The 26,042-nt window shown below is 29.0% G+C and overlaps 2 protein-coding genes across 2 annotated transcripts; both read left to right on the top strand.

Annotated features, from left to right (window-relative positions):
* The first annotated feature begins 219 nt into the window (after nt 1-219).
* Nucleotides 220-2,223, top strand: LOC123195353 (receptor-like protein 49). Its single transcript, XM_044609055.1, has 5 exons — nt 220-600; nt 701-859; nt 919-1,062; nt 1,412-1,486; nt 1,718-2,223. Exons 2-5 carry the CDS (start codon nt 757-759, stop codon nt 1,930-1,932), a joined length of 537 nt encoding a protein of 178 aa, XP_044464990.1. The 5' UTR covers nt 220-600; nt 701-756; the 3' UTR covers nt 1,933-2,223.
* Nucleotides 2,224-4,101: 1,878 nt separating this feature from the next.
* Nucleotides 4,102-7,978, top strand: LOC123195352 (receptor-like protein 14). The gene is made up of 4 exons (XM_044609054.1): nt 4,102-4,170; nt 4,313-4,459; nt 6,662-6,811; nt 7,033-7,978. The coding sequence occupies exons 3-4, from the start codon at nt 6,733-6,735 to the stop codon at nt 7,839-7,841; spliced, it is 888 nt and encodes a 295-aa protein (XP_044464989.1). The 5' UTR covers nt 4,102-4,170; nt 4,313-4,459; nt 6,662-6,732; the 3' UTR covers nt 7,842-7,978.
* Nucleotides 7,979-26,042: the final 18,064 nt, after the last annotated feature.

The following is a 26,042-nucleotide window of genomic DNA, read 5'->3' as shown; positions in this document are numbered from 1 at the left end:
ATTTCTCAAACTTATTGTAAGGTTTTTCAACTGATTAATGTCAAATATTTAATTAATGTATTATTATTTTCTATTGATAAAAAATTAATAAAATATAGAATGACTGTGAAAGAGAAAAAATATAAAGAAAATGTGTTGAAAAAGACATTCAACATGTCACCATACTATAAATACCCAAAGCCAATCTCTTGGTAGTCACAGAAGCTAAGAGTTTTGAGTATTATTATTGAGAGATGAAGTTAAAATGTGCGTGGGTGTGGTTGATTTTGATGTTGATGTTTATTTCATCAGAAAGATGGAGAGTTGAGAGTTGTTTGAAGCAAGAGAAATATGCTCTCTTGCAACTTAAACATTTCTTCAATTATCTTTACTCAATTCAAGATTCGGTTGAGGGAGATAAGGATTCATCAAACTGTTGTCAATGGAAAATGATTGAATGCAGCAATACAACAGGCAGAGTGATAGGTCTTGATCTAGAATATGCAAGAGATCCTGAATTAGGCGAGTGGAACCTAAATGTTTCTTTGTTTTCTCCCTTCCAATAACTGGAAAGACTTTATTTAAGTAACAATCTTATAGTCGGTTGTGTTAAGAATGAAGGTATTTCACTATCCATCCTCATAATTGATGAATTGTTTTTAAATAATGCATATTTACTTTAATTTGCTAAATTTAATTTATTAATAAGATATTTTTACAGGTTTTGAAAGATTATCACACTTGAGTGATCTCAAGGGTCTCTATCTCGATCACAATATGTTTAATGACAGTCGTATTTTATCAGCTTTGAGCGAACATTCATCTCTCAAGAATTTAAGTTTAGCTTATAATCATTTAAGAGAACTAAACCATTTTAATGGTAATATTCCATTACATAACTTTTATTATTATTATTATTATTATTGGATTGTTTTCCAGTTTCAAAGTTGAGCAACTTGGAGTATCTCGATTTAAGCGGTAACACCTTCAACCATAGCATACTATCATATGTGTCTACTCTCTCTTCATTAAAAAAATTAGATATGTATGATATTGGATTAAGAAGAACATTTGATCTTCAAGGTAAGTTTGCTTCTCATTTTAATTTTTTATGGATAATATGATTTTATGTACAACCTCTATTTTATTTTGTTAAATTGAAAAGATATCACAAGCTGACTTGGACATCATTTAAAATTAAACTCATAAAAGTCTTTTATCATTAAACATATTAGAAGCAATGATCTTTCATCATTAATAGATTTATTTTTAAATGGTATAAGAAATGTTTATAAGTGTCACATATTCTCTCCTTGTCTCTCTTGAGTAGTTTGAATAATTTATATATTAGTTTTAATAGAATTAAGAGCATTGAATTAAAGTCCTTTAAATACTTACTAGTTTAACTCACTCTTATTATAATTATTTCCAGAACTAGTCTCTTTGAGCAATTTAGAGGTATTATACATGGGAGGAAATCAGATTAACAAAATCGTATTCTCAAAAGGTATTGACTATTACATAATCTATTTTAATAATTTCATACCAAACCTAATATAGTAATTAAACACTTTTCCTTGTTTTCCTTTGTTTATTTTTTATGAGATGCAAAATAAAACAAAGAGTATTTCTATTACAATTACCTTTTTATCCCTTAAATCAAATAAATTTAAGGTACATTTTTTAAATAAAAAAGCAATGAAAATAGTTGTGTTTGAATCTTTTTATATATGCACAGGTGAAGCAGGTTTGAAGAAGTTATATTCACTTTCTTTTTATAATGTGTCTATTAGTGATGGGAATAGTCTCTTTCAGACATTGGGTTCATTGACATCCTTACAATTTTTTGAACTGTTGTATTGTAATATCAGTGGAAGGCTTTCCGATCATGGTAAGTACGTTAATATTGCCCAACAAAAAAAAATCATTTTAAATAATTCTCTTAATTACTAAATAATTTTGGTAAACTTCGTTTTACCTTTTCAACTAAATAAAATAAAAACATTGAATTTTTATTTATAAGAAAGGATTTGGTGAGAATAAATTGAAATTTGATTTATATATTCTTTAACTATTGTAAATGTACAATATTGTATTTTCACACATTAAACAAAAGACTAACTTTATTTAATGGAGCTGAAATTAGTTTAGACATGTTAAATATTATATGCCCAATCAAAATAGTCATTAAGAAGGGCATTATAGTAAATCTATCAAACATTAACTTTAACAAAGTCTAGGTATTAAATGGTCTTTTTAAATAAGTTTTTGTAAGTTACAGTCTTTTACTATTGTTTGTAAAATTAGTTTTTGCAATTACAAGTAACATTATCATTGTTCCATTTTAATTGGAAACAAAAATAATCGTTTAATTTCCATTTTAATTATTATTAAAAAGACAAATTAGTTTTTGACATTTTAACAAATTGTAAGTTGTTAAATTTAAATTTATTTGAATCTGTAATACTATGAATTTATGATTATAATACAATTATTTCAAAATTATAATTAGAACCATTTTCAAAATTATAATAATATGAAAATACTTACAGACCATTTTCATATATAATTAGTTCATGGAATGTCTTATGTATTTTTCTTACACATTTTTTTCTTTTATGTGTAGAGGGGTCGTTATTCAAAAGTTTGACAGAGTTAGGAATCTACATTTTTATTTTTGACAACTATTTTTTCAACTATTTGGGGTCATAACTTCTCTCCAATCTATATTAATACAACATAGTAACCTCAGCGACACTCTATTTGACCAAGATTAAAATATAATTACAAATAGTTTCTTATTGTTATTGCTTATGATATGATTTTTGAATACACTAAGACATTCCTTCTTTATGCCTATGCCTAAACTTAAAATGGAAATTTTTTTGATATTATTACTTACATAAAAAAAATTTCTAGACAAATTTCCAACTGCATTAATTTATTGTCTTGTATTATTTATAATATTAATAATGCTAATAATTTCTAATTCAGAATATTAGCAAATTCAATCAGTGTTTTATTAAATATATAAAATAGTTCTTGTCTACAGCATCAATAGTTTTTTAATAAATTTTCATTATAAGGGTATTACTGTAAAGTAATCAAATAGTTAATTTTGACAAAATTTGGGTGTTAAGTTACCTTTTTAAACAAGTTTTATAACGGATGGTCTTTAATTATTTACTTGTACAATTAGTTGTATTAGATTGATAATCCCCTTATTTGAAGCAAAAATTAAAGTTTAATTTCCATTTTAATTTTTTACCAATTATATTTTTATCATTTTAGATATCAGTTGTTAAATTAAAATTTATTTTTAATCTATAATACTTTTAATTTATGAGTATAATACAATTATTTTTGAAATTATTAGAATCAATAATAATATGATAAATATTTGATAAACTTTTGGGTTGACCATGTTGATATATACAATTAGTTTATCAACATGGTCAAACCAAATTATTAAATGTTTTCTTTATTATTCTTACACATATTTTTCCCTTTGCGTAGAATTGTCTACATTTAATAATTTGACAAATCTAGAAATCGGTGACACTATTATTCACAACAACTTTCTTCAAATGCTTGGGAGCATGACTTCTCTTCAGTATATTCAAATTTGGGATAGTAACCTCAATGATACTCTATTTGACCAAGATTAGAATATGTTTTCAAATAATTGTAAATTATTGTTGCTTATTTTTATTTAGCATAACACTCATGAATGAACTTGATTAATAATCTTCACTAGATTATGTTTTTTGAATAAATTAAGACATTTCTTTTTTTATGGCTTAAATTTAAAATGGATAACTTTTAAATATTAATAGTGAATATTATTGCTTACAGAAACAAGTTATTTATAATATTAATAATGATAACAATTTCTAATTTAGCATATTAGTTAATTGGATGGGGATATTCAATTAGTGTTGTACTACAGATAAAAACTCTAGTCTCATAGATCATTCATATCTTATTGTCCAATATTTGATTTGATTAAGAAATTTTTTCATAATTCATTTTGTTCAATATTAAAAAAAAAAATTTACATTAATGTTGAAGGTATATCTAATTTATTTCTACTTATATATTTCATTTTTTTAAATGTAGAATTGCCTATTTTCAAGAATTTGACAGATTTATCAGTTATTAATAGTGGCCTCAAAAATACTTTAAATCAAGGTTAGTAAGTTTTTTCTCTCCTTCTATGTTGAATTAATTATTTCATTGAAAATTGGTATAATATCAAGTAATCAATGACCTATTAATATGATATGATATCATATTAATATGATCTAACAAATTAATGTGATATTATTTACAGTTTTACCTACTCTCAAGAGTTTGAAACTAGTAGTGATAGAAGGAATTGTGCTCAACAACTTCCCTACGATATTAAATGGATCGTGCAATTCTCTTAAGACTTTGTCACTTTATAATTGTAATGTTACAAGCACATTAGTTGAGCCAGGTTAGTACTTTTCTTTCCTTACAACATTAATTAGTGACCAGTAAATTCATTTTTTTGAAAACAATGTTCTACAAATTAAGGATCATATTAATCTTAATTTGTGGAAGATTTCCTAATCATGGTAAGTATATTACTTTAAATTATTCTCATAATTATTGAGTGACTTTGCTAAAATTTGTTCTGCATTTTTAACAAAATAATAACAGATTTGATGAGATTGGTTTATAGATTCTTTAATTGTACATTTTATTTTTACATTAATTAAACCAAAAACATTTTTATTTAATTCTGTTGAGATTATTTTCTCTAGTCGACATGTTAATTATTATATGCCCAATTAAATTTAAAATAGTCACTAGGAAGGGTATAAAAGTAAAAAGGGTCAATTTTAAAGTGGCTTTTTAAGTATTGTTTCTAAAATAAGTGGTTGTAAATTGATAATCTCAATTCATAGAAAAGAAAAATAAAAGTATAAATAACATTTTAACTTCTATATAAAACATTAATTAGTTATTATAATTTTAACTATGAGCTGTTAATAAATTAAATTTATTTTAATCTATAATACATTTAATTTATGATTATAATACAATTATTTTGAAATTATATTTAGAACTAAAAATAATATGAAAAATACTTGATAAACTTTTTGGGGTGCCATGTTTATATATATATATAAAATTAGTTTATGGAATGTTTTATATATTTTCCGTATACTTTTTTTTTCTTTATAAGTAGAATTGTCTACCATTAACACTCATAGATAATTTATCTCTCATAGTTCAATATTAATTTGATTGGGCCTTTTTTTAATAGTATGTTCTCTTCCATATAATAAAACATTAATTTAGATTATTTCTGTTTATATATTTCATTTACTTTATGTAGAATTGTCTATTTTATAATTATAATCTCATAAGCACCTTAATTAAACAGGGTAAAGATTTCTTTTTTATTGTGCAATATTAATTAATTTTTAGTTTTGAATTCAATTAAGCATAACCTATCAAATATATAAAATAGTTCTTGTCCACAACATCAATAATTTTTTAATAAATTTCAATAATTTTTTCGAACAGTTAATTTTGACAAAATTTGGGTGTTAAATTACCTTTTTTAAACAAGTTTTATAATGTATGGTCTTTGATTATTGTTTGTACAATTAGTTGTCCTAAATTGATAATCTCCCTTATTTGAAGCAAAAATTAAAGTTTAATTTCCATTTCAATTATTTTACCAATTATATATATATTTTTTATAATAAAGGATTTGGTGAGAATGATTTATAAGTTCTTTAATTGTATATTTTAAATTATTTCCTAGTGGATATGCTCTTTAGTATTGTTTCCAAATAAGTGGTTGTAAATTGACAATCTCCTTGACAGAAAAGAAAAATAAAAGTTTAAATACCATTTTAACTATTACATAAAATATTAATTAGTTATTATAATTTTAACTATGTGCGGTTAAAAAATTGAATTTATTTTAACCTATAATACATTTAAATTATGATTATAATGCAATTATTTTGAAATTCTATTTAGAATTAAATTTATATGAAAAATACTTGATAAACTTTTTGGGGTGACCATGTTCATAAGTATAATTAGTTTATAGAATGTCTCTTGTATTTTCCATACACATTTTTTTTTCATATGTAGAATTGCCTACCTTATATTTGACCAAGGTTAGAATATGTTTGCAAGTAATTGCTTTTTGTGACTCACTACAACATTCACCAATGAACTTGATTATTAAATCAAATTGCTTCTATTACCATATAAAAAAAAAAAGAAAAACACCTTATCATATTATGCTTTTGAATAAATTAAGACATTTCTTGTTTATGGTCTTTGCCTAAACTTAAAATGTCTAATATTAATCATTAATGATTTGATTAGAATTTAAAATAAAAAAACATTTATATCAATTTCTAATTTAGCATATCAGATAATTGTAATCTCACAAGCACCTCAATTAAGCAAGATTAATAATTTTTTCTGTACAACATTAATTAATTTTTAGTTTTGGATTCAATCAAGCATAACCTATCAATCACTTGTTTAATTCCTATCTTGAAAATATTGCTTCACAAATCAAGGATAATGTTAATCTTAATTAGAATTTAAAATTAACATTTAGGTAACTTGATATTTAGAGTATTTAATAGTTGTTTCAACTTCTTTTTATTAATTTTTGCAGATCTACCTACTTTCAAGAATTTGAATGTTTTGAAGATACATACCACTCATCTTAACATCGATTATCTTCGGATGCTGAATGGATCGTTTAATTCTCTACAAATTTTATGGTTGGATGGAAGCAATTTACCAAATACATTTCTTGAGCAAGGTTAGTATATACTTCTCTCTCCTTTACATGTTTAATCAAGTTTTTTGCTTGCAAATATTCAACCAAAACCTATTAATGATACACACACACACACGTATAAAAATTTATACAACATAAAGAGATTTCGTGCTATATATTGAAGATTTTCTTATCAAATTTCATAATTATACTCTTGATTATTTTCATATAATAATATTTAAAGAACATTTTTGTTATTTCAGGAATTTGTAAGTCACTTCATCTACAGGATTTAAGCATTGCAGACAATGATTTGGGGGGTGAGTTGCCTTGGTGCCTTGCCAACTTGACTTCCCTTAAATCTGTTGATATCTCATCAAATCAGTTTACTGGAGACATATCCTCATCTCCTCTTAAAATGCTAACATCTGTCCAAGACCTACGACTTTCAAACAATAATTTCCAAATTCCAATTTCCCTTGAACCATTTTTTAACCACTCAAAACTCAAGACCTTCTATGCCAGTAACACTGAAATATATGCAGGAATTGAGTCACAACATTTGTCACCAAAATTTCAGTTAAATTTCATCATATTAAGTGCATATAAATATAATGGTTCATTTCCCAAATTCCTCTATAGTCAACATGACTTAAAAACAGTTGTTCTCTATAACCTTAATTTGAATGGAGAGTTTCCAGTTTGGTTGTTAAACAACAATACCAACCTAGAAACACTTTATCTAGTTAATAATTCTTTTTCAGGGCTTTTGCAATTGCCAATTCATTATCATCTCTCTTTGAAAGGATTACATATCTCCATCAATTCTTTCCATGGGCATATTCCAACAAGAATTGGAGCTTATCTACCAATGTTACAATATTTAAACATGTCTAGAAATGCTTTAGATGGTAGTATTCCCTCATCAGTTGGTGACATGAAACTATTGAAAATGTTGGATTTGTCTAATAATTTATTAACTGGACAAATACCTCGACAAATGGTCGTAGGCTGTCTCTCATTACAACACCTTGTATTGTCAAATAATAGTCTACAAGATGAAATATGTTAGATTTGAGAGATATTATTAAGTCAAATAATCATTTTATAGGTCCAAACTATTGTAATTTTGTCAATAAGAAAATTTTGTAATATTAAACATTTCAAAATTTTCCTTTTCTTATTAATAAGAATATTAACTTTGGCTAAGCCCTCCACGCTTTGTATTTAACTATAGACTTTTAATTCTTCTAAACTTATATGGAGTTTTATCACATTGTTTATGCGAAACTCTATAAGAATATCTGCAGAAAATAAAACTCTATAATAAATTATCAGGCAATTTTGGAACCAAATATAAGATATTTTTAAATTCAATTTATAAATGATTTTAATTATTACTGGGACTTAGAAAGAAATTTAGTGGGACTGAAGTAAATGATTTTAATTATGATTATGAACATTTTCCCTACATAATCATAAGCCAGACCTAATATTAGAAGCAAGCCCACACTTTTCTTCTCTCCGATCATGAAATCGATTCTCCACAAGCTGCTCATCTTGAAGTATCTTGAAAAATTATAAATTACTGACTCTGATAATAAAAATACTATCATAGTGGTCGGCACGTGGGTGCCCAGATGGATTTACTGAAAGTTCTTCCCGCCATTTTTTTTATAACATTTAACTTAAGTCCATTTAATAATAATTTCAGCTAACGGGAAAGCGCAGCTTTTGAAGTCTCTGGAACGGACTTACTCTGAGTTGACTCGATACTCACTGAGTTTATCGGGTTTAAAGCGGCGTAGGTGTTCTTTGTTTATGTTTGTGAATGGAGTGATACATCTTGTGAAAGCACGTCCACAAATAGTTTTTTGCGGACGATTTGATTTTGGCTGAGGGCCCTATTTAAAATAAATCACAACCGTTTATCTCTTAATTGTGTCTCAATCTAGATCTAAGTCCAAATTTTAGTTAATTGTTGGGTATGGTATTTTAATTTGATTTAATATATTATATATTTCAATATAAACACAACATAATCGTATAATTAATAGTTATCTATATAATCAAAATTATTTATATTTTATATTTATTAATTATATTTTAAATGTATTTATTAATAAAAAAAATTAAACGAAGAAGAATATTCCTCAAAAAATACCAGTCCCATCAATTTACACTCTATTTTAAAAAAATACATTTATAACATAATTCGTCATAAAAAATTAATTATATAAGTAAAAACCATGAAGAGCCAAGATGAAGATGCTCTCACCAGATAATTTTATCTTTTAATTCACAAATTCTTCCGTCCATAATTTGAAAACAAAACAAAAAAACATTTCCACAACTCGAACGAGTCGGAACACCCAGTTTCCGAGTCAACAGTCGAAAACTGAAAACCACCACGATTAGTTTAACTCGGTACATCACATATGGAGAGGCCCTCCTTTTAGGGTTGCTCTTCTCTCCACGAAGACACAAACACATACAAAAGCGTAAAATACATCTGTAATGGTGCACACATCAAATGGAAATACTGCACGGCTGAGATTTCTCCACCTCCTCGTCTCCATGACAACATTTCTTTCCATTTTATCGTCATCTATCATGCTTTAACATAAACTTCACGCCCAAAAGACAACTTTTCAAACACTTCCCCAAAGTAGAATCATTCGGTCTCTCTCTGGCAAGGTACAAATTCTTGTTTCTTTAAAGTTGAAAACTCTCTTTTTCCCCTCACGTTTTCAAGTTGCTGTTTCCCCAAAGCAGAAAAATTTGGAATCTCTCTTCTTGCTTTTATTATTTGCGATTGTAGCCATCGAGATCTGATATCATGAGCCATCAACCCACCTACAAAATCTTCAATCTTGATAGATAAAAAGATGATGGGTGGGATAGGATTGGAATGAGATCAGGATGAAGTTGAAGAAAACGATGTGGATTTTTACAGAGATACGTTTTCAAAATAGAGAGATGGCTCTGATTTGGTTTTTGTCTTTACAGAGAGGGGCAGGGGTTTCGGGCCAATTAGTTGGATTTTTAATTCCTGTATCAAATGTCTATTGTACCCTTGTTTTTGATAGAATTTGGGTCAAACGATATTTCCTGCCCAAGTTATGCTTTTTCTACAAAGTCCCCCCGTTAACTTTGAAAAGCCCATTTACCTACCCATGGGTTGTTAAAAAAAGGCCAGGTTGATGGATTCAAGGGCGAAATCATCATTTTACCTGTAATATTAAAAATAAACTTAAATTTAATTTCTTTTTTACCCCCAAACCCTAACAACTAACAAATTTCCCCTAACCCAAGTTTTTAAAAACAACAATTCCCCCTTAGGGTTTCCAAACTTTTGGATTGAATTTTTTGATAAAGACCGACGATCTCTAGGCGACATCTCCTCCTCCCCGGTGTCTCCTCTTTCAGATCGTGCGACGTCTTGCCCTTCTAGGTGTCTTCGTCAGAGACGAAGACGCGTCAACTTTGTCGACGATGATGTCGTACAACGTTAGAAGTATATGATTGGAAGGAGGGGCTGTCAAAAAAGGAGAGCAGGTGCTTGGAGATCGCCGGTCATCATCAAAAAAATTGGATCTAAAGGTTTGGAAACCCTAGGAGGAAATACAGTTTTTGAAAACTTGGGTTGGGGGAAACTTTAGTTTTTAAAGTTTAGGGGGGTAAAAAGAGATAAGATTTCAAGAGGTTAGAATTCCGTTAATTTTAACTGCTCATGGGTAAGTATTTGATATTATCAAAGTTAATGGGGGCAAATTGAGAATGCAACATACCTTGGATGGGAATAGTTCTTTGGCCTAGAATTTATTAACCGTAATTGTTGGAGTCACTAGGTAAACTAGTAATAAAATATTATTTTAAGCATGTAATCCATTAGTTCTTGGAATTTTTAACCCTGGAACATTATTGGGTTATTAGTTTTGATATTTATCAGGGGAAAAGACTATTTCCCACCCAAGTTTTAGCATGAAAAACTCAAATACCCATATATAGGTTAATCTCTGTTAAAATTTTTTATTAAAAGGAAGGATAAAATCATTATTTTTTCTATAAACCCTAAAAATTTATAATATTTTACCCCTTTAGTTTAAAAAATTAACAATTTTCTCCTTAGGATTAATTTTAAAAAGTGGCAATTCCCCCCAATTCAAATTTTCTAGCGATTTTTTGGCAAACAACGGTCGCTCTCTCCCTTCGACACCTTCTCTCCATCTAATGCCCTCTCCCTTCAATTGGATTTTGTTTGGATTCTTTGAATCCAGATAAAATCCACTCAGAGGGAGAGAGATTCAGACTAATAGAAGGTGTTAGAGGGAGAGAACGGCTATCATTTGTGGAAAATTTGGATGGGGAAAAATGTCACTTTTTAAAATTAATCTTAAGGGAAAATGTTAGTTTTCCAAACTAAGGAGGGAAATATTATAAATTTTCAATGTTTTAGGGTTTAAGAAAAAAACTATTTTACCTTTCCTTTAACATAAAATTTTAACAAAAGTTTTCTATGAATAAGTATTTAAATTTTTTAACTATCTTGAATGTGTTTTTAAGATTAGACTAAAGCTTAGATGAGTCCTATTTATTCACATCGAAACAATATTCAGTATAATCACATTTCTCAAGTTTATTTTTTCTTTTGTGGGTTTCTTTCAAGCACAAGTGGACTGGCAGATATGAAGCGAATCTTTGGGATAACAACTTATTTTCCTCAGTTTCTCTTTCTCTATTGGTTGGGTTTAAAATAGGCCAAAGACTTATTCCCACCCAAGGTTTACCCATTCTTAAATACATACTCACAAGGTTTCAAAAACCCACATCCATCCATAGGCTAATTTTTGTTAGAGTTAAGGGCAAAATTGTTATTTTACTAATAATATTAAAAATTATATAATTTTATCTCATTTTCTCTCTTAGGTATTAAAAATTGACATTTCACCCTTAAGCCTCAACTTTGAAAAGTGACTTTTTTCCCCATATCTCTAAGGTTTTCTTCTCTCTGGCAATAGTGATAACCACCATCTCCTTTCTCCCTTCTCCCTCTACCATCGCCGATGACTCCAATGATAGACAAAAAAGCTTTGGTAGACGAATAAAAGGCTCTAGACTATTGAATTGGCTTCAGATCCGTTATGTTTTTGTCACTTTCTATCGTTGGCTCTTTGTTGATTTCAAATATGGTCATTGATTCCAACTGACGAAGCCAAATGATAGACTCATCGATTCGTTTGGACGAAGATTCGTCTTCTCTAGCAAAGACAAGTCCGGAAGAAGGGAGGGAGATGGTCGAAGAGTGCTTATTGTTGGGAAGGGTGAGGTTTTTCCAAAAAATCAAAACCTTTAGGGGAAAAAGTGAAATTTTCAAAATTTAATCTTGAGAGAAGTTTTTAGTTTTTCAAACCAAGGAGGGAAAATGATATAAACTTTTAGGTTTTATGATTTAATGATAAAATAACGATTTTACCCTCTATAATTAAAGGTTTTAGTTAAGTTTAACAATCTATGGGTGGATGTTTAAGTTTTTGAAATCCTGTGGGTGTGTATTGGGAATGGGCTAAATGTTGGGTGGAAGTAAGTTTTTTGGCCTTTCAAATATTTTATTTGAAGTATGCAGGGTGTGTGTAGAAATGTGTGTTATATATAGATATTTGTCAGATACACTATGAGCTTAAAAGAACATTCATTTATCAAATATTTAAGTTTAGTATATAATTATTTTAATTATATCCACTAAATCATTTTAATTGTAATGGTCCATTTCTTAACTTAAAATTTTTATACAACTATTATTGTTATTATTATATTTGAACTGCTTTCAGTTTCAAAGTTAAATAATTCAAAGTATCTTAGTTTAAACGATAATACTTTCAATCATAGCATAATATCATATATGTCTACTCTTTTTTCATTAAAAGAATTCTATATTTCTTAAACATAATGTAAAAGGAATATTTGATCTTCCAGGTAAATTTACTTCTAATTTTTAATTTCTATCATGGAGAATAAGTTTGTATATTTAGTCTCTCCCTCGGTTTGTCAAATTGAAAAAATGTCTCCCTTGGATAATAAGCTTTTAGGCGAATTCTTCAACACAACAAAGGAATGGGATTGCATCTATAAACATAATTCGCTGCATTGATTCTCTCTTCAAGCGATTTACTCTCTAAATGAAAAACATGACCTTTAAGTTGCTCTACTCTCTCTAAAACAAGCACTGCATGTATAGGAACACTATCTTGAACTTTCAAGCCACTAAGGATGCCAATCATGGTGACAATGCCATCCATTCTTGCAATAGAAGCCTTCAAACTGAATAAAAACACAGTTGTTCCACGTCTAAATTTTTAAATCCATGCAAAACAGAAATACAAACCTGAAAGGAATATGAACAACAATTAATATTTACCCGTTTAATAACTTTTGAAAGGCCCCTTTCGCCAAGTGATGGATATTGAAGCTGCCTTCAAACCTTGGGTGGGAATAAGTCTTTTGGGACAATTTAAAATTAAACTAATAAAAGTCTTGTATTATTAAACAAATTAGAAGCAATGGTATTTCATCTTAAATAGAATTATTTCTAAGTGGTATGAGAAATGTTTATAGGTGTGTCATGTTCTCTCTTTGTCTCTTCATAGTAGTTTGAAGGATTTACATATATATTAACTTTAACGAAATTAAGAGCACTGAAATTAGTCCTTTGAATACATACTATTTTAACTCATGTATTAATTATTTTCAAATTGATCTCTTTGAACAACTTAGAGATATTATTCATGGAAGGAAATGAGATTAATAAAATTGTACTCTCAAATGGTATTAATAATAACATAATCTTTTTTTTAATAATTTTAAACCAAAACTTAATGTGGTAACCTAATAGTTCTTGTTTTCTACATTGCCCATTTATGAAATGCACAACAACTACAATAGGCTTATTATCATCCTTACAATATTTTCAATTACTGGAGATTGTAATATTAGTGGAAGACTTTTCAGTCATGGTAAGAGCATTAACATTGTCATATATATGTATAATACATTCCTTTAGCTAAAATTTGTTTTGCCTTTTCAATAAAATAAATTGAAAAAAATTAATTTGACTTTAAAGGTGCATATCTTTTTTTTTTTTTTTTTTCTCTTGTGGACATTTTAAATAGGCGAAAGCACTATGTCCCACGCAAGGTTTGTTGAACAAACAAATTCCCACTGTTAAGTTTGATAAAGCCGAATATCTACCTATCATCCATTTATGCTAATATCTTTTGTTACTTTTTAATTAAATTACTTATTTGCCCTGACAAAAACCACCGTCATCCATCAAAGTAAACACCAACTTGAAATCGGAGAAGCCACTGATGAAGACGACAAAGACGATGAAGTAGGCGAAGTAGAAGATATCGGAGAAATGGATTTTGGACTCAGGAGATTCTGTATAGTGTCGGACCACTCACTGTTATTATTGTTATCACTGAAACCGCATCACCTTCCTCATCGTTGTCATCCAGCAACGGTTTCTCAAGCTCTTGAAAACAATTAAACATCTTCTTCTCTGAATCTTGCGCTTGAACTCGATTTTTCACCGTATTGTGATTATTATTATTCATTTACGGCGAATTTGGGGTAATTTGTTGATGAAGCCTTAATTGTTGTTAAAGAAGCGGCAAGCTGTAGCAGTGCTCTTTGCCCGTCTTGATTGCTTCATCGCTGCCGCTTTCACCTCTATTACTGTCGTCGCTTCTCCGTCGTTCAGCTGCCGTCATCGATCTCCGCCATTCATTCCTTATCACTGGTTTGTCTCTATTCGTCATTTTCATCTTACTGAAGTCCGGTTTCAGTTGAATTGTTTTGTGGTGTTGATTAAATTGATTGGAAGCTGCATTGTGAGGTTTGATTTTGTGACTGGAATTGGTTCTGCGAATCGGGAGTTGGTTGTTTGAAGGTTCCTACGTTTATGCACATCATTTGTTTGTTGAAATTCCTCTGTACCCAGACGGCTTCACAAACTGAGTATTCGGTAGGAGATGAAATGACTTTATTCATAGAATATTAAACAAAACAAACAACAGAAGAAATGAAGCAAAGAAGAGAATTTGGAGAGAGAGAAAATGAAGATGATAAGCGCTTCAGTTACAGGGACGAGTCAAAAGGCGAAGAATAACAAGAAGACTCTTTTTCAAACTTAACGGGTAACAATTTTATTTGTCATTTCATCAAACCTTATACGGAGAATAGTATTTTGCCCTGTTAAATATTATATGCCCAATCAAAATAGTCTTTGATACTTCATTAACAAAGGTATTACAGTAATTGTAATCAAAATATTAAATGCCCAATCAAAGTTGTTTGTTGATGATTTGGTACAATATATGAGTGCACATTGTAGATGTGTCCATCAGACTGACCTATTAAGAGGATTTCATATGAATAGTTGTTCTAGTGTTTGTGAAAAATCTCCTCTTAATGAATGGAGGTATACGTTATCTTTAGACTTGTCATATACAAAGATTAGCATGGTTTGACATCAACCCAATATAATTTAATCAAAATATTGCTAGAAAGGTTATGATTGACTATATTGAGATTTGTACGAAGACTATAATGAATCAATAAAAGATTCATCACTCTCAAGCACGAGAGCTGATATCACAGTTAGGCATACTGATGGATGTCACTGACTAGTTAAATATGTGACCATAGTGGAATTGAGTTGACGCTCAATTCAATATTATCTAGTCGTTAAAAAAATCAATTTATATAATTTAGGGAGCCTTGATGGAGACACTTAATCTATACCTTAGCCTCAAAAATATATTATACGATGAAATAATTTAATTGTATGAATAACCATATCACTGATAGGTTAAAAGAAGTTACATATTGACCTCTATGTCTTACTACAGGTCAATCTTGGTCTATATCCGGACAAATATCGAATCGAAAGTTTGACATTAATTTGGTCACTGCCGACTTAGTGGAGAGCTTATAGCTCATACAAAAAAGTTGATAAACTTTGAAGGTATGAGGATTATCCAAGTTGGATTTGGTCCAGATTCTATATTGAAAATCTAGAGACTTGGAAATGTCTATAAACCCAAAATATATTTTAATATATATTGGGACCTTAGTGTAATAATTCTAAGTTACTAAGGTGTATGCGAGAGTTAGCAAGATTGAGTTGGATTGACTTAAATCCATAACATCTAATTTGAAATTCAAATTAGGATGATGTGAGATTTTATCTTAATTTTATTAAGTAAATAATCCCATAAATCATGAGAATTAAATAAAATATATATGTATTTAAGAGAATGTTGACTGATGAGCAGTACAGTTATGCGGTGGGACAATTCCGATCCCAGGCGACACATGCCATTATGTATATATTGGTGCATCCTCGCTTTAAATTTACGAATTTTTTTTTTATAATATTTTCAACCCTAACAACAACACAGAGATGTCCTTCTCTCTCACATAAAATTGTCTTCTAGTTTTAGCAAGCCACGAGTATAGTCGAGTCTCCATAGTTACTGTTTCGTGTGGATACCAATGAGACCTATGCTTAGTTTTGAAAGTGACTTTTTTATGACCTCTTCCATTAACAAAATACGAAAGAGCTGCCCACGTAGGTATATCTAACAAACACCCTATATTTGTTTTGTATATTTATAAATTAATCTTACTACGAGGATGATCCAGAAAGAGGTTTTATAAATTGTTTGATATTAAATTAAAATTTTTAATTTGTTATCTCATTGTCGAAGATTGCAAAATTCCTACAGTTGACACGTATGGACTGATTTGTGAACTTTAACTTTTAACGATGATGGTCCTACGTGGAAAGTGCAAGGGTAAAAAAGGGGAATCTAGTTTGAATGGAAGTGGGATGTCTAATTAACTAAAGGCAATAAAATAATTTTAAAAAAATTTCAATTTAGCCAATGTGTGGTTATTGTAGAGGTGTTCATGGGTTAGGTTAGGTCTTAAGTCTGCACAATGATAGGCCTTCAAGTTGGGTCGACTCATAGAATTTTCAAGGGCTAAGGTCTGGCCCTATATATATAGAGTCGGGCTAGACCGGACCTTAATTAAACAGATTTAAAAAATTAATTAAAAATTTTGAACAAATTATTTTTCAATTATTAAAATCGAGGATAATACTTTGAACATTTTATTTATAGTCCTTCACTTGTAGCCGAGAACATTTTATTTTAATTATTTTGTAATGATAAACTTCAAATGAAAACGAAATTATAAACACAAAATTATTATTTGCGAATTCAAACAGTTTTTAAAAGAGAGTTGATGAGAGAAAATAAAATTAACAATATAATGAAAAAATTGAGATTAATAGATTTGTAAATAAAATTGAAAAATGAAGAAGATTTGTGTTGTTTATATAAGAGGAAAAAAATTAAAAAAATAAATAAAAGAACGGCTTTTGCCTGTGTGGTAAAAGCCATTCTGGCTTCTACCTGTTGCAAATTGCAGCAGCTAGAAAGTAGAAGCCAATTGTCATTTAATTTTTTTTATTTTTTTAATATTTAAATAGTAACAGGTTGGGTCGAATTGGCTCATGAGCCTAACACCTATGACCATAGCTTGATCCCAAAGGCCCATAGGTTAGACTTGACATGCTATAGTATCGAACTAAACCTTATCAAATTAGATCTTATTTTTAAGTTTCAAACAGGGTCTCTATTGACGTGTCTAGGTTATTATATGTTTAATTTTTTTTCTAAATTTATGAATGATAAAATTATTATTTTGTCCATTATACAATATTTTTTCAAAATAAAATTTAACTTTAAATTAAAAAATGTTATTTATATCACCAAAAGATGAGAAAATGTTTTTAGACCAAAATTTGGATGATAACTAATTAACATAATTAGTTAATTAGCACATGTAACAAGAGACTTTAAGACTAATTAACATAATAAACCAATAGAGAGATTATAGAAAAATATTTCAATTTAGCCAATGCTTATTGCATGTTTAATAAATTTCTAAGTCTCACTTTTTTTATATTTTAGGATTTAATAATTTTCTGAAATTATTATTAGGAGGACATTTTCGTTATTATCCCCAAAGCAAGGTCCGCCTTGGCCTTGGCGAATATATTTCCTCATTTAGCCGTCATACATATTTACAAGTTAGATTTTATCAGTTAAACACAGTTATTTGCTTATTTTTAATTAATAGACTTATTCAGCTAATCATTTTCTATTTATAATCCCCAAATCGTGTAGAAAAAAAAATCTTTTCGATTTTACCTTCAAAAATATTTTTAAATGATAATAATCATTTGAAATTACAAAAACTATGAATATGTTTAATATTTAAAATAATAATTCAAAAATAAATAATTGTAAGTTCTTTCCCCCTTAAAAATACTTATATACATATTTTTGTTATATAATTTAAGTATATAAATAATATATTATCATATAATTAAATATTATTTTATTTTTAATTTAAAATTATTTAATAATATAATAACATATAATCTGTATATCTAAATTATGTACAAAAAAATCTAAAATCGTATTATTTTGCCTCATAAAATAATGGGATGGTAGTTGCAATTGAAAAAATATTATTTTATGACTGATTAAACAAGGAAAATATATGATTAATGATCATGAACGAGGAAAGAAAAAGGGAAATTGTGTTGAAAAAGATATAATTAATGATCGTGACATCCTCCCCGAAACCAGGCATGCAAGAACTGGTCTGCAGAAAAAAAATCATAACAACATGTAGACAAATGAAAAATCTCAAACTTATATTTTTTATCCTTGTTTTCTTTTTTCTTTTTTTCCTTTTTACATAAGATTAAGAATAAAGCAGAACTTGTACATTAGAATCACATAGCAGCCTTTGGCCACAATCGAAGCATCAGAATACTTTAACACTGTACAAAACAAACTCATAACATTCTTAACACCTCTAAGACTTCCATAATCAGAACTAGTCTTCTGTGCTTTTTCAGATAGATTTATCTCCATACTACTTTCATTATTAGTTGAGATGTCCTTTGCAGTGACACTCAAATTTACCTCTAAGTTCTTCAGACCTTTTTGTAGTAAGAGGTTTAGTTAGCAGATCAGCAACTTGGAATTCTGTACAGACATACTAAATACTCAAGCTTTTCAATGTCACTTGCTCTCTAATGTAGTGCACATCTATTTCAATGTGTTTAGTTCTGCTATCGAACATATAATTAGAGGCCAAGGAGTTGGCACTCTAATTGTCACACTAGACAATTGAAATTTGCAACACATTGATCTTCATTTCAGTGAGACTGTTTTTCAATTAGACAATTTTAGCGTCTACTTGATTGAGTGACCTATACTCAACCTCAATGAAGGAAAAAGAGACAACTACTTGTTTTTTAGAACTCCACTGAATAAGATTCTATCTTAAAAATACACAATAGCCGCCAATGGATCTCTTGTCTCCAACATCTCCTGTCCAGTCTGCATTTGCATACCCTTCGATTTGTAAAAATGGGAAAGGTCTATTCTATAAACCGTAATTTAGAGTGCCCTTTATGTACCTAAGGACCTAGACCCTTTAATAAGCTTGCCAGTATAGCACAGTTGGGGCTTGTAGAAACTCACTTAATTTATCTATTGCAAAGGAGATATCAAGCCTATTCATGGTGAGGTATTGAAGTGCTCCTATGGTACTTCTATAAAGAGTGGGTTCTTCAAATATAAGGTTGTCATCTAGATGAAGTTTGGTTCTAGTCACTATGGGTGTGACACAAGGATTACAACCTTGCATTTTAGTTTTTAACAGTAAGCCCATTGCATATTTGGACTGTGACAAATGAATACCTGATGATGACCTGCCTACTTGCAAAGCCTAGGAAATAACTCAAGTCTCCTAGGTCCTTTAGAGCAAATAGAGCATTAAGTTTAGCTACCAGATCAAGTATATAGCTTTGATGAGTTCCAATGAGTAGGATATCATCAACATAAACTAAGATGTAGATCTGAACATCAGAATTAAGTAAAAAGAAAAGATTGGTATACAAACAGAATTAACAAAACCTTTGTATAAGAGAGTATTTTTCAGTTTGTCATACTAAGCTCTGGGAGCTTGTTTCAGTCTATACAAAGTTTTTGTTAGTCTACACATAAAATAAGAATTTATTAGATCCTCAAAACCTTGTGGTTGTGTCATAAACATTGCCTCCTCGAGATCCTTAGTGAGGAAGACATTGTTGGTATCAATTTGTTGAATGAGTCAATTTCTGGATACAGCTGAAGTAAGAATCACTTCAATAGTAGTATGTTTGACAACAGGATTGAATGTGTCAATATAATCAATTCCAAAAGTTTGTTGAAAACCCTTAGCCACCAATCTAGCTTTCAATTTCTGTAGGGTACCATCAGGTTTAACTTTGGTCTTAAAAACCCATTTGTGGTCAACTATATGTATGTCATCAGTCACGAGAACCAAAGTCTAAATACTATTTCTCATTAGAGAATTGTACTATTTTGTCTAACCTAAACCCATAAAGGATCTTAAAGGGAAGCTTTAACAGATTTTGGCTCTGTGGGAGGAGCAATGAGGGCAAAAAAGATTCTTGTTGCTAGGAGAGATCCACTCTTTGATCTAGTAATCATAGAGTGGACATTTTGTGTAGTATTGACAACACGATCATCAAGGATCGTTGGTTCAAATTGTTGTTGAGTTGTTGTGGATTTTGATGTTGTTTTACTAGTAGGAATGGCTACCTCTAGATTGGTAGCAAAGAGTGAATGACCAGAATCTAATTTAACAAGTCTTGTGAGGCTATGATTTTGTGTAACAGGTTCGTCAGCTTTAGGTGTTAAGACTAAGGTTGTTTCATTTGCGGAGTTGTGAGAAGGTAAGGAGATAAATATGTTTGAGTCTAGTAATTTTGAGTTTGGATAAGGTAGGATTGTGGACTGACCTCCTTCTTCAAGTGATGCACTGGAATTAGCCTTAATCAACTTTCTTTGAATGGAAGGATTTGAGTCACTTGGAAGGAAAAGACTGTTAACAATAGTGTGTGTTAGAAATTCTAAGATTTGACTGAAAGTACGGATCTTGGATGAAGTTGGGATTGGATTTGAATGGAAAATCTGACTCACTAAATTTACACTTATGGTTATATACAATAGACCACTAGGACTTAGGCATTTATACCTTTTATTTGTCAGGCTATACCCTGTAATACACATTTTTGTGTGTGAAAATCAAATTTGTGCTTGTTGCAAGGTCGTAGATGAGGGTAACATGCACACCCAAATGTCTTTAAGAACTCATAATTTGATTTTTTATTAAAAAGCACCTGATATGGATAGCTATTTTAGAAAATTAATGTAGGCAACCTGTTAATCAGAAAAATAGCAGTTTGGAAGGCCAACCACAAAAAAGACCAGGGCATAGCAGACTAAGCAAGCAATATTAGCCCTAATTCCACTATATGTTTGTGTTTCCTTTTTCCTCTGCCATTTTGTTCGTGAGCATAAAGACAATAATGTCTTATTCTAATGCCATGTTCTTACAAATATGGGTTAAACTTTTGTATTCTCCACCTCAGTTTGTACATTGGATAGTTTTGATTTCCTTATCAAATTGTCTTTCCACTATTTTATGAAATTGCATGAAAATACGTTTGCATTCAGATTTGGCCTTTAATAGAAAGACCCAAGTGAACTTAAAGTGGTCATCTGTAAAATGTATATAGTACCTAAAACCTTCTCTAGATAAAATGGTTGTAGGATCGCAAATATCACTTTGGAGCAATTCTAAAGGAGCTTCAGCTCTTGAATTAGAAGAAGGAAAAAATGTTTGACTCAATTTTCCAAATTGACAGTCAGAACAAAACTCAAATTCATTTAACTGTTCAACAGAATCTTTCAACTTATTACAGACAATTTAAAAAAAATTATTACAACGGTGACCCAATCTTTTGAGTAAGACAGAGGCATTAATCCTATTTGCAACTAAAATAGAGCTAGGCAACTGACTACTCACACTTGAATATTTATTTGACAAAGACTTTGATGGCTGTGACTTGGAAAATTGAACTGAGGAGGGTAGACTTCGTAAAACAGATGCTAGACCAAGTGAAAAAAGTTGATAAAGACCATTTTTTAGGAGAAGTATGGTTTTGGTGTCTTTATCCTTTATAAGATGACAGTTAGAATCAAATTCGACAATATCATCAACTCAGTCTCATAATTGTTGTATGTTTAATAAAGTGTAATTAATTAAAATAAATTATTTTAGGAGTTATAATAAATTAGCAAACTACCGGATGACTATCATTTGCTATGGTTGATGAGTTTGTCTTTAAGGTTTGAACACATTTTACTGTGAAAATAGGAAATAGAGTTATTTTTACTCGTTATTTAACCAATTTTGTACAAGGGTAATATTGACAAACTTTGGCCTACAAAGACTAAACTTTGAAGAATATTCAATGTTCCACTCTGATATTTGAATACCGGGTAAGTGATAGATTTATAAGCTAAGGGGGTTTATTGTAATTTGCTTTAATACACAAAAATGTCTTATTTGAGTATGTATGTATAAATTTTGTAAGCTAAGGGGACTAAATAAAGATTTACAACTCATATAGTATGTTGTTATGGTGAAATCATGTTGCTTTAAAAAAAAAAAAAAACTTTAGCATAAGCAAGGGCAAGTGTAAAATTTTCATGCTAAGGGAATAAATGCAATTATGTTCATTGTATTTGGAGGTTTAAGAATATTTTCAAAATTACTGGGGTTATTGATATTTTATATTTTATGGGAAATTTGTGAAAATTTTTAATATTCTTATTCTTTTAAACAAATTTACATAATTTGTTGAATAAAAGTTGAATTATTTAATTTTTTGTGTTGCTAACTATTTTTTGTGGATTTTTTTTCTTTGCAAATTAGAGTACTTTATCAAAAAAACAAATTTCAGGGTTCGACAAGACAACCTAAGCAAGTGTTTGAGAAATTCCTAATTTCTCACCATTTTAGAGAGCAAATGTAGATGAAAGTCTAAAAGAAAATAATCAATGAGATTCATAAAGGCTGAACGGTAATCAAATGACATTATTTAGAAAAATGTGTTTGGGGCCTTCTTGAATGTCAATGCCCATATTCAACAATGTATTAACCTTGTCAATATTGTAAAGGGAGATCAATAAGAGAACCCAAAGAATGAGTTTCAACACTGACTTATTAAAGTGGACATTCGGTTCAACTAATACGAGTTCACCTTAGTCATGAGTTTATTGATTATACAAATGACATACTGACATACATTCCTTTGTTATGTGATCATCTTGATATTCATTGTTTCATACTTGATTGTACAAACTAATTATACATAATTTATTGGTTTTTTACTTCATTCAATAGTGTTACGAGAAGTAAATTTGGATAAACAAATTATTGAACAACAAGTAATATATACAATATCAAATGAGGTTTAAGATTAAACTTTAGGGTTAAGATTTATTGTTTAAGTTAAAACTAAAATTTAAGGTTTAAGTGTAAGGTTTATGGTTAGAGTTTAAGGTTAAGGTTTAAGTTTAAGGTTTAAGATTAAGGAGTATGTATAAGATTTCGGGTTTAAAGTTTAGAGTTTAAGTATAAGGATATGGTTTAAAGTTTAAGTTTAAAATTTAAGACTCACAGTTAAGATTTAATGTTTATGTTTAAGGTTAAGATTTAGGAATTAAGCATAAAGTTAAAGTATAATGCTTAAGTTTAAAATTTAAGACTCACAGTTAAGATTTAATGTTTATATTTAGGGTTAAGGTTTAGGAATTAAGCATAAAGTTAAAGTATAATGCTTAAATTGAGGGTTTAAGTATAAGGTTTAGGTTTAAGTTTAGGGTTTCAATATATGGTTTTGGATTAAATTTTGGAGTTCACATTTTAGGATTTACAATTTTGTGTTATGTTTACTGTTTATGTTCAGGGTTAAAATTTTTGCAATAAGGTTTACTGTAATTTCATTTGTATAAATTATCGATGTAAATATGTGGACATTTACTCAATAACTCTATTAATCCATCGTATATTAAGGTCAGTTGAATTATAACAAATTTTCCCTCCAACATAAATTATAGTGTTTTGTTTGTTGTCATCCATTGACTTTCGTACCTAACTAATACAATAATATTCAACATTTTGATCATGTATCCATGCAAGTTTATAAAAAATTTCCAACACATATTGCTACTACGAAATCATCCTTTTTACATTGTGTGTCTATAGTCTCATGCTAACTTGAATCACAGAAATGTGTAAATAATAAATAAAAATGATTCACACAAATATTTATGCACAAAAATAGAAAATGAAAACATAAACAAATGATTTATATGCACAAACATGATTTTGGTCTTTGTATAAAAAATTTGAAGTTTCAATGAAACAGTTGGGCCACCAATTCCAAAATAATAGATATAGCCATTTCTTATTATAAATTATATATTAAATGTAATTATTTTTTAATTTTTAATAATTATTTTATAATAATAAAATCAAAATAAAATGACATTACTTTTGAGTTCAAGAAATTAATGTCTTTGCGTCATGTTACTAGAATTTTTAACTTTTTTTCCGTGGCAAATTAAATAAATTGTATTAACTAGTTGACTTTTTGCCCCATTAGACATGTAAACTATGGAAAATAGTTATAATGTTTTAGTCATTTCTTCATTAAGAAGATGACAGTTATGGGTCTTTACATGTAGGGTTAGAATCAATTATATTTATGTAAACGTCTTCCAAAAAAATCTTTAAAGTCAATTTTACCAATTGCTTAAAAGGAAAATAGACTGTTACTCAAATGGCAATACATATCTTTTGAGATAGTATTTTTTTAATATGGTGGCGAATGTGGGACTAAGATAGTTGTATGATTGATACTAATAGAAGTGTGAAAAGTAAATGTACCAACTTGAACTTCAAGTTGCAAAGATAAGTCAAGTCTAAAACTGCGTTATTAGTTTTCATGAAGTTGATGGAATGCTAGTTGAAACTAGAAATGGTGGGGACTAGGGGACCATTAGTAATTGTGCCTTTCTTGGCCTCTTTATCGCTTCATATAGACTGTTACTTAAATGGCAATAAGTATCTTTTGGGGTAGTATCTTTTTAATGTGGTGGTGAATGTGAGACTGAGATAGTTGTATGATTGATGCTAATAGAAATGTGAAAAGTAAATGTACCAACTTAAACTTCAAGTTGCAAAGATAAGTCAAGTCTGAAACCGCGTTATTGGTTTTCATAAAGTTGATAGAATACTAGTTGAAACTACAAATGGTAGGGACTAGGGGACCAATAGTAATTGTGCCCTTCTTGGCCTTTTTATCGCTTTATAATAATTGAAGTTGTTACATGAAGATTAGTTTTTGTGGAGTGGAAATATTCTTATTTTTTAGCCAGTACAATATTGAGATATAATATAACATTTGTGAGACAAATTAATATAATTACATTAATTTATGTTATATAATTTTTTATTTGTTTATATAGCTCATATAGACAAAGTATAAACTGAACTAAATCTATAGATATTTTTAAAACTTATTGTAGATTTTCTAACTGATTGATACCAAATATTTAATTAATGTATTATTATTTTTTGTTGATCAAAAAATTTAATAAAATATATAATGACTATAAAAGAGGAAAAATATAAGGAAAATGTATTGAAAAAGACATTCAACATGTCACTATATTATAAATACCCAAAGTCAATCTCTTGGTAGTCACAGAAGCAAAAGGCTTGGAGTATAATTGAGTGAGTGTCTGCATATTAATGTTGGTAATTTATTCAAATGGTTTTTCCAACTTCTCATCCACGACATCCTCCCATTTTAAATAATTTGTGCATTGACTTCTTGCCCTATTGGAAAATAAACCGTAGAAAACGTATTGATTTATATCACTCTTTATGAACATATAAGATATTGATGATCAACTATGACAATCGTGTTTTTCAATTCGACAATGTCATCAATTAGGTCCCATAATTGTTATATGTTTAATAAAAGTGTAATTAATTAACATAAATTTTTTTAGGGTTTATAATAAATTGGCCAACTACCGAATAATTATCATTTGTTATAGTTGATGAGCCTTTTTTTTAAGGTTTGAACACATTTGTATGTAAAAATAGGGGAAAAAAAAGTTATTTGTGACTCTTTATTTAACCAATTTTGTACAAGTATGGGTAATATTGACCAATTTTGGCCTACAAAGAC

This window comes from Mangifera indica, chromosome 13 (assembly GCF_011075055.1).
Source record: "Mangifera indica cultivar Alphonso chromosome 13, CATAS_Mindica_2.1, whole genome shotgun sequence".
Taxonomy (NCBI): Eukaryota; Viridiplantae; Streptophyta; class Magnoliopsida; order Sapindales; family Anacardiaceae; genus Mangifera; species Mangifera indica.
Note: the sequence above shows the minus strand (reverse complement) of the source record. Positions and strands in the feature narration are given on the sequence as shown.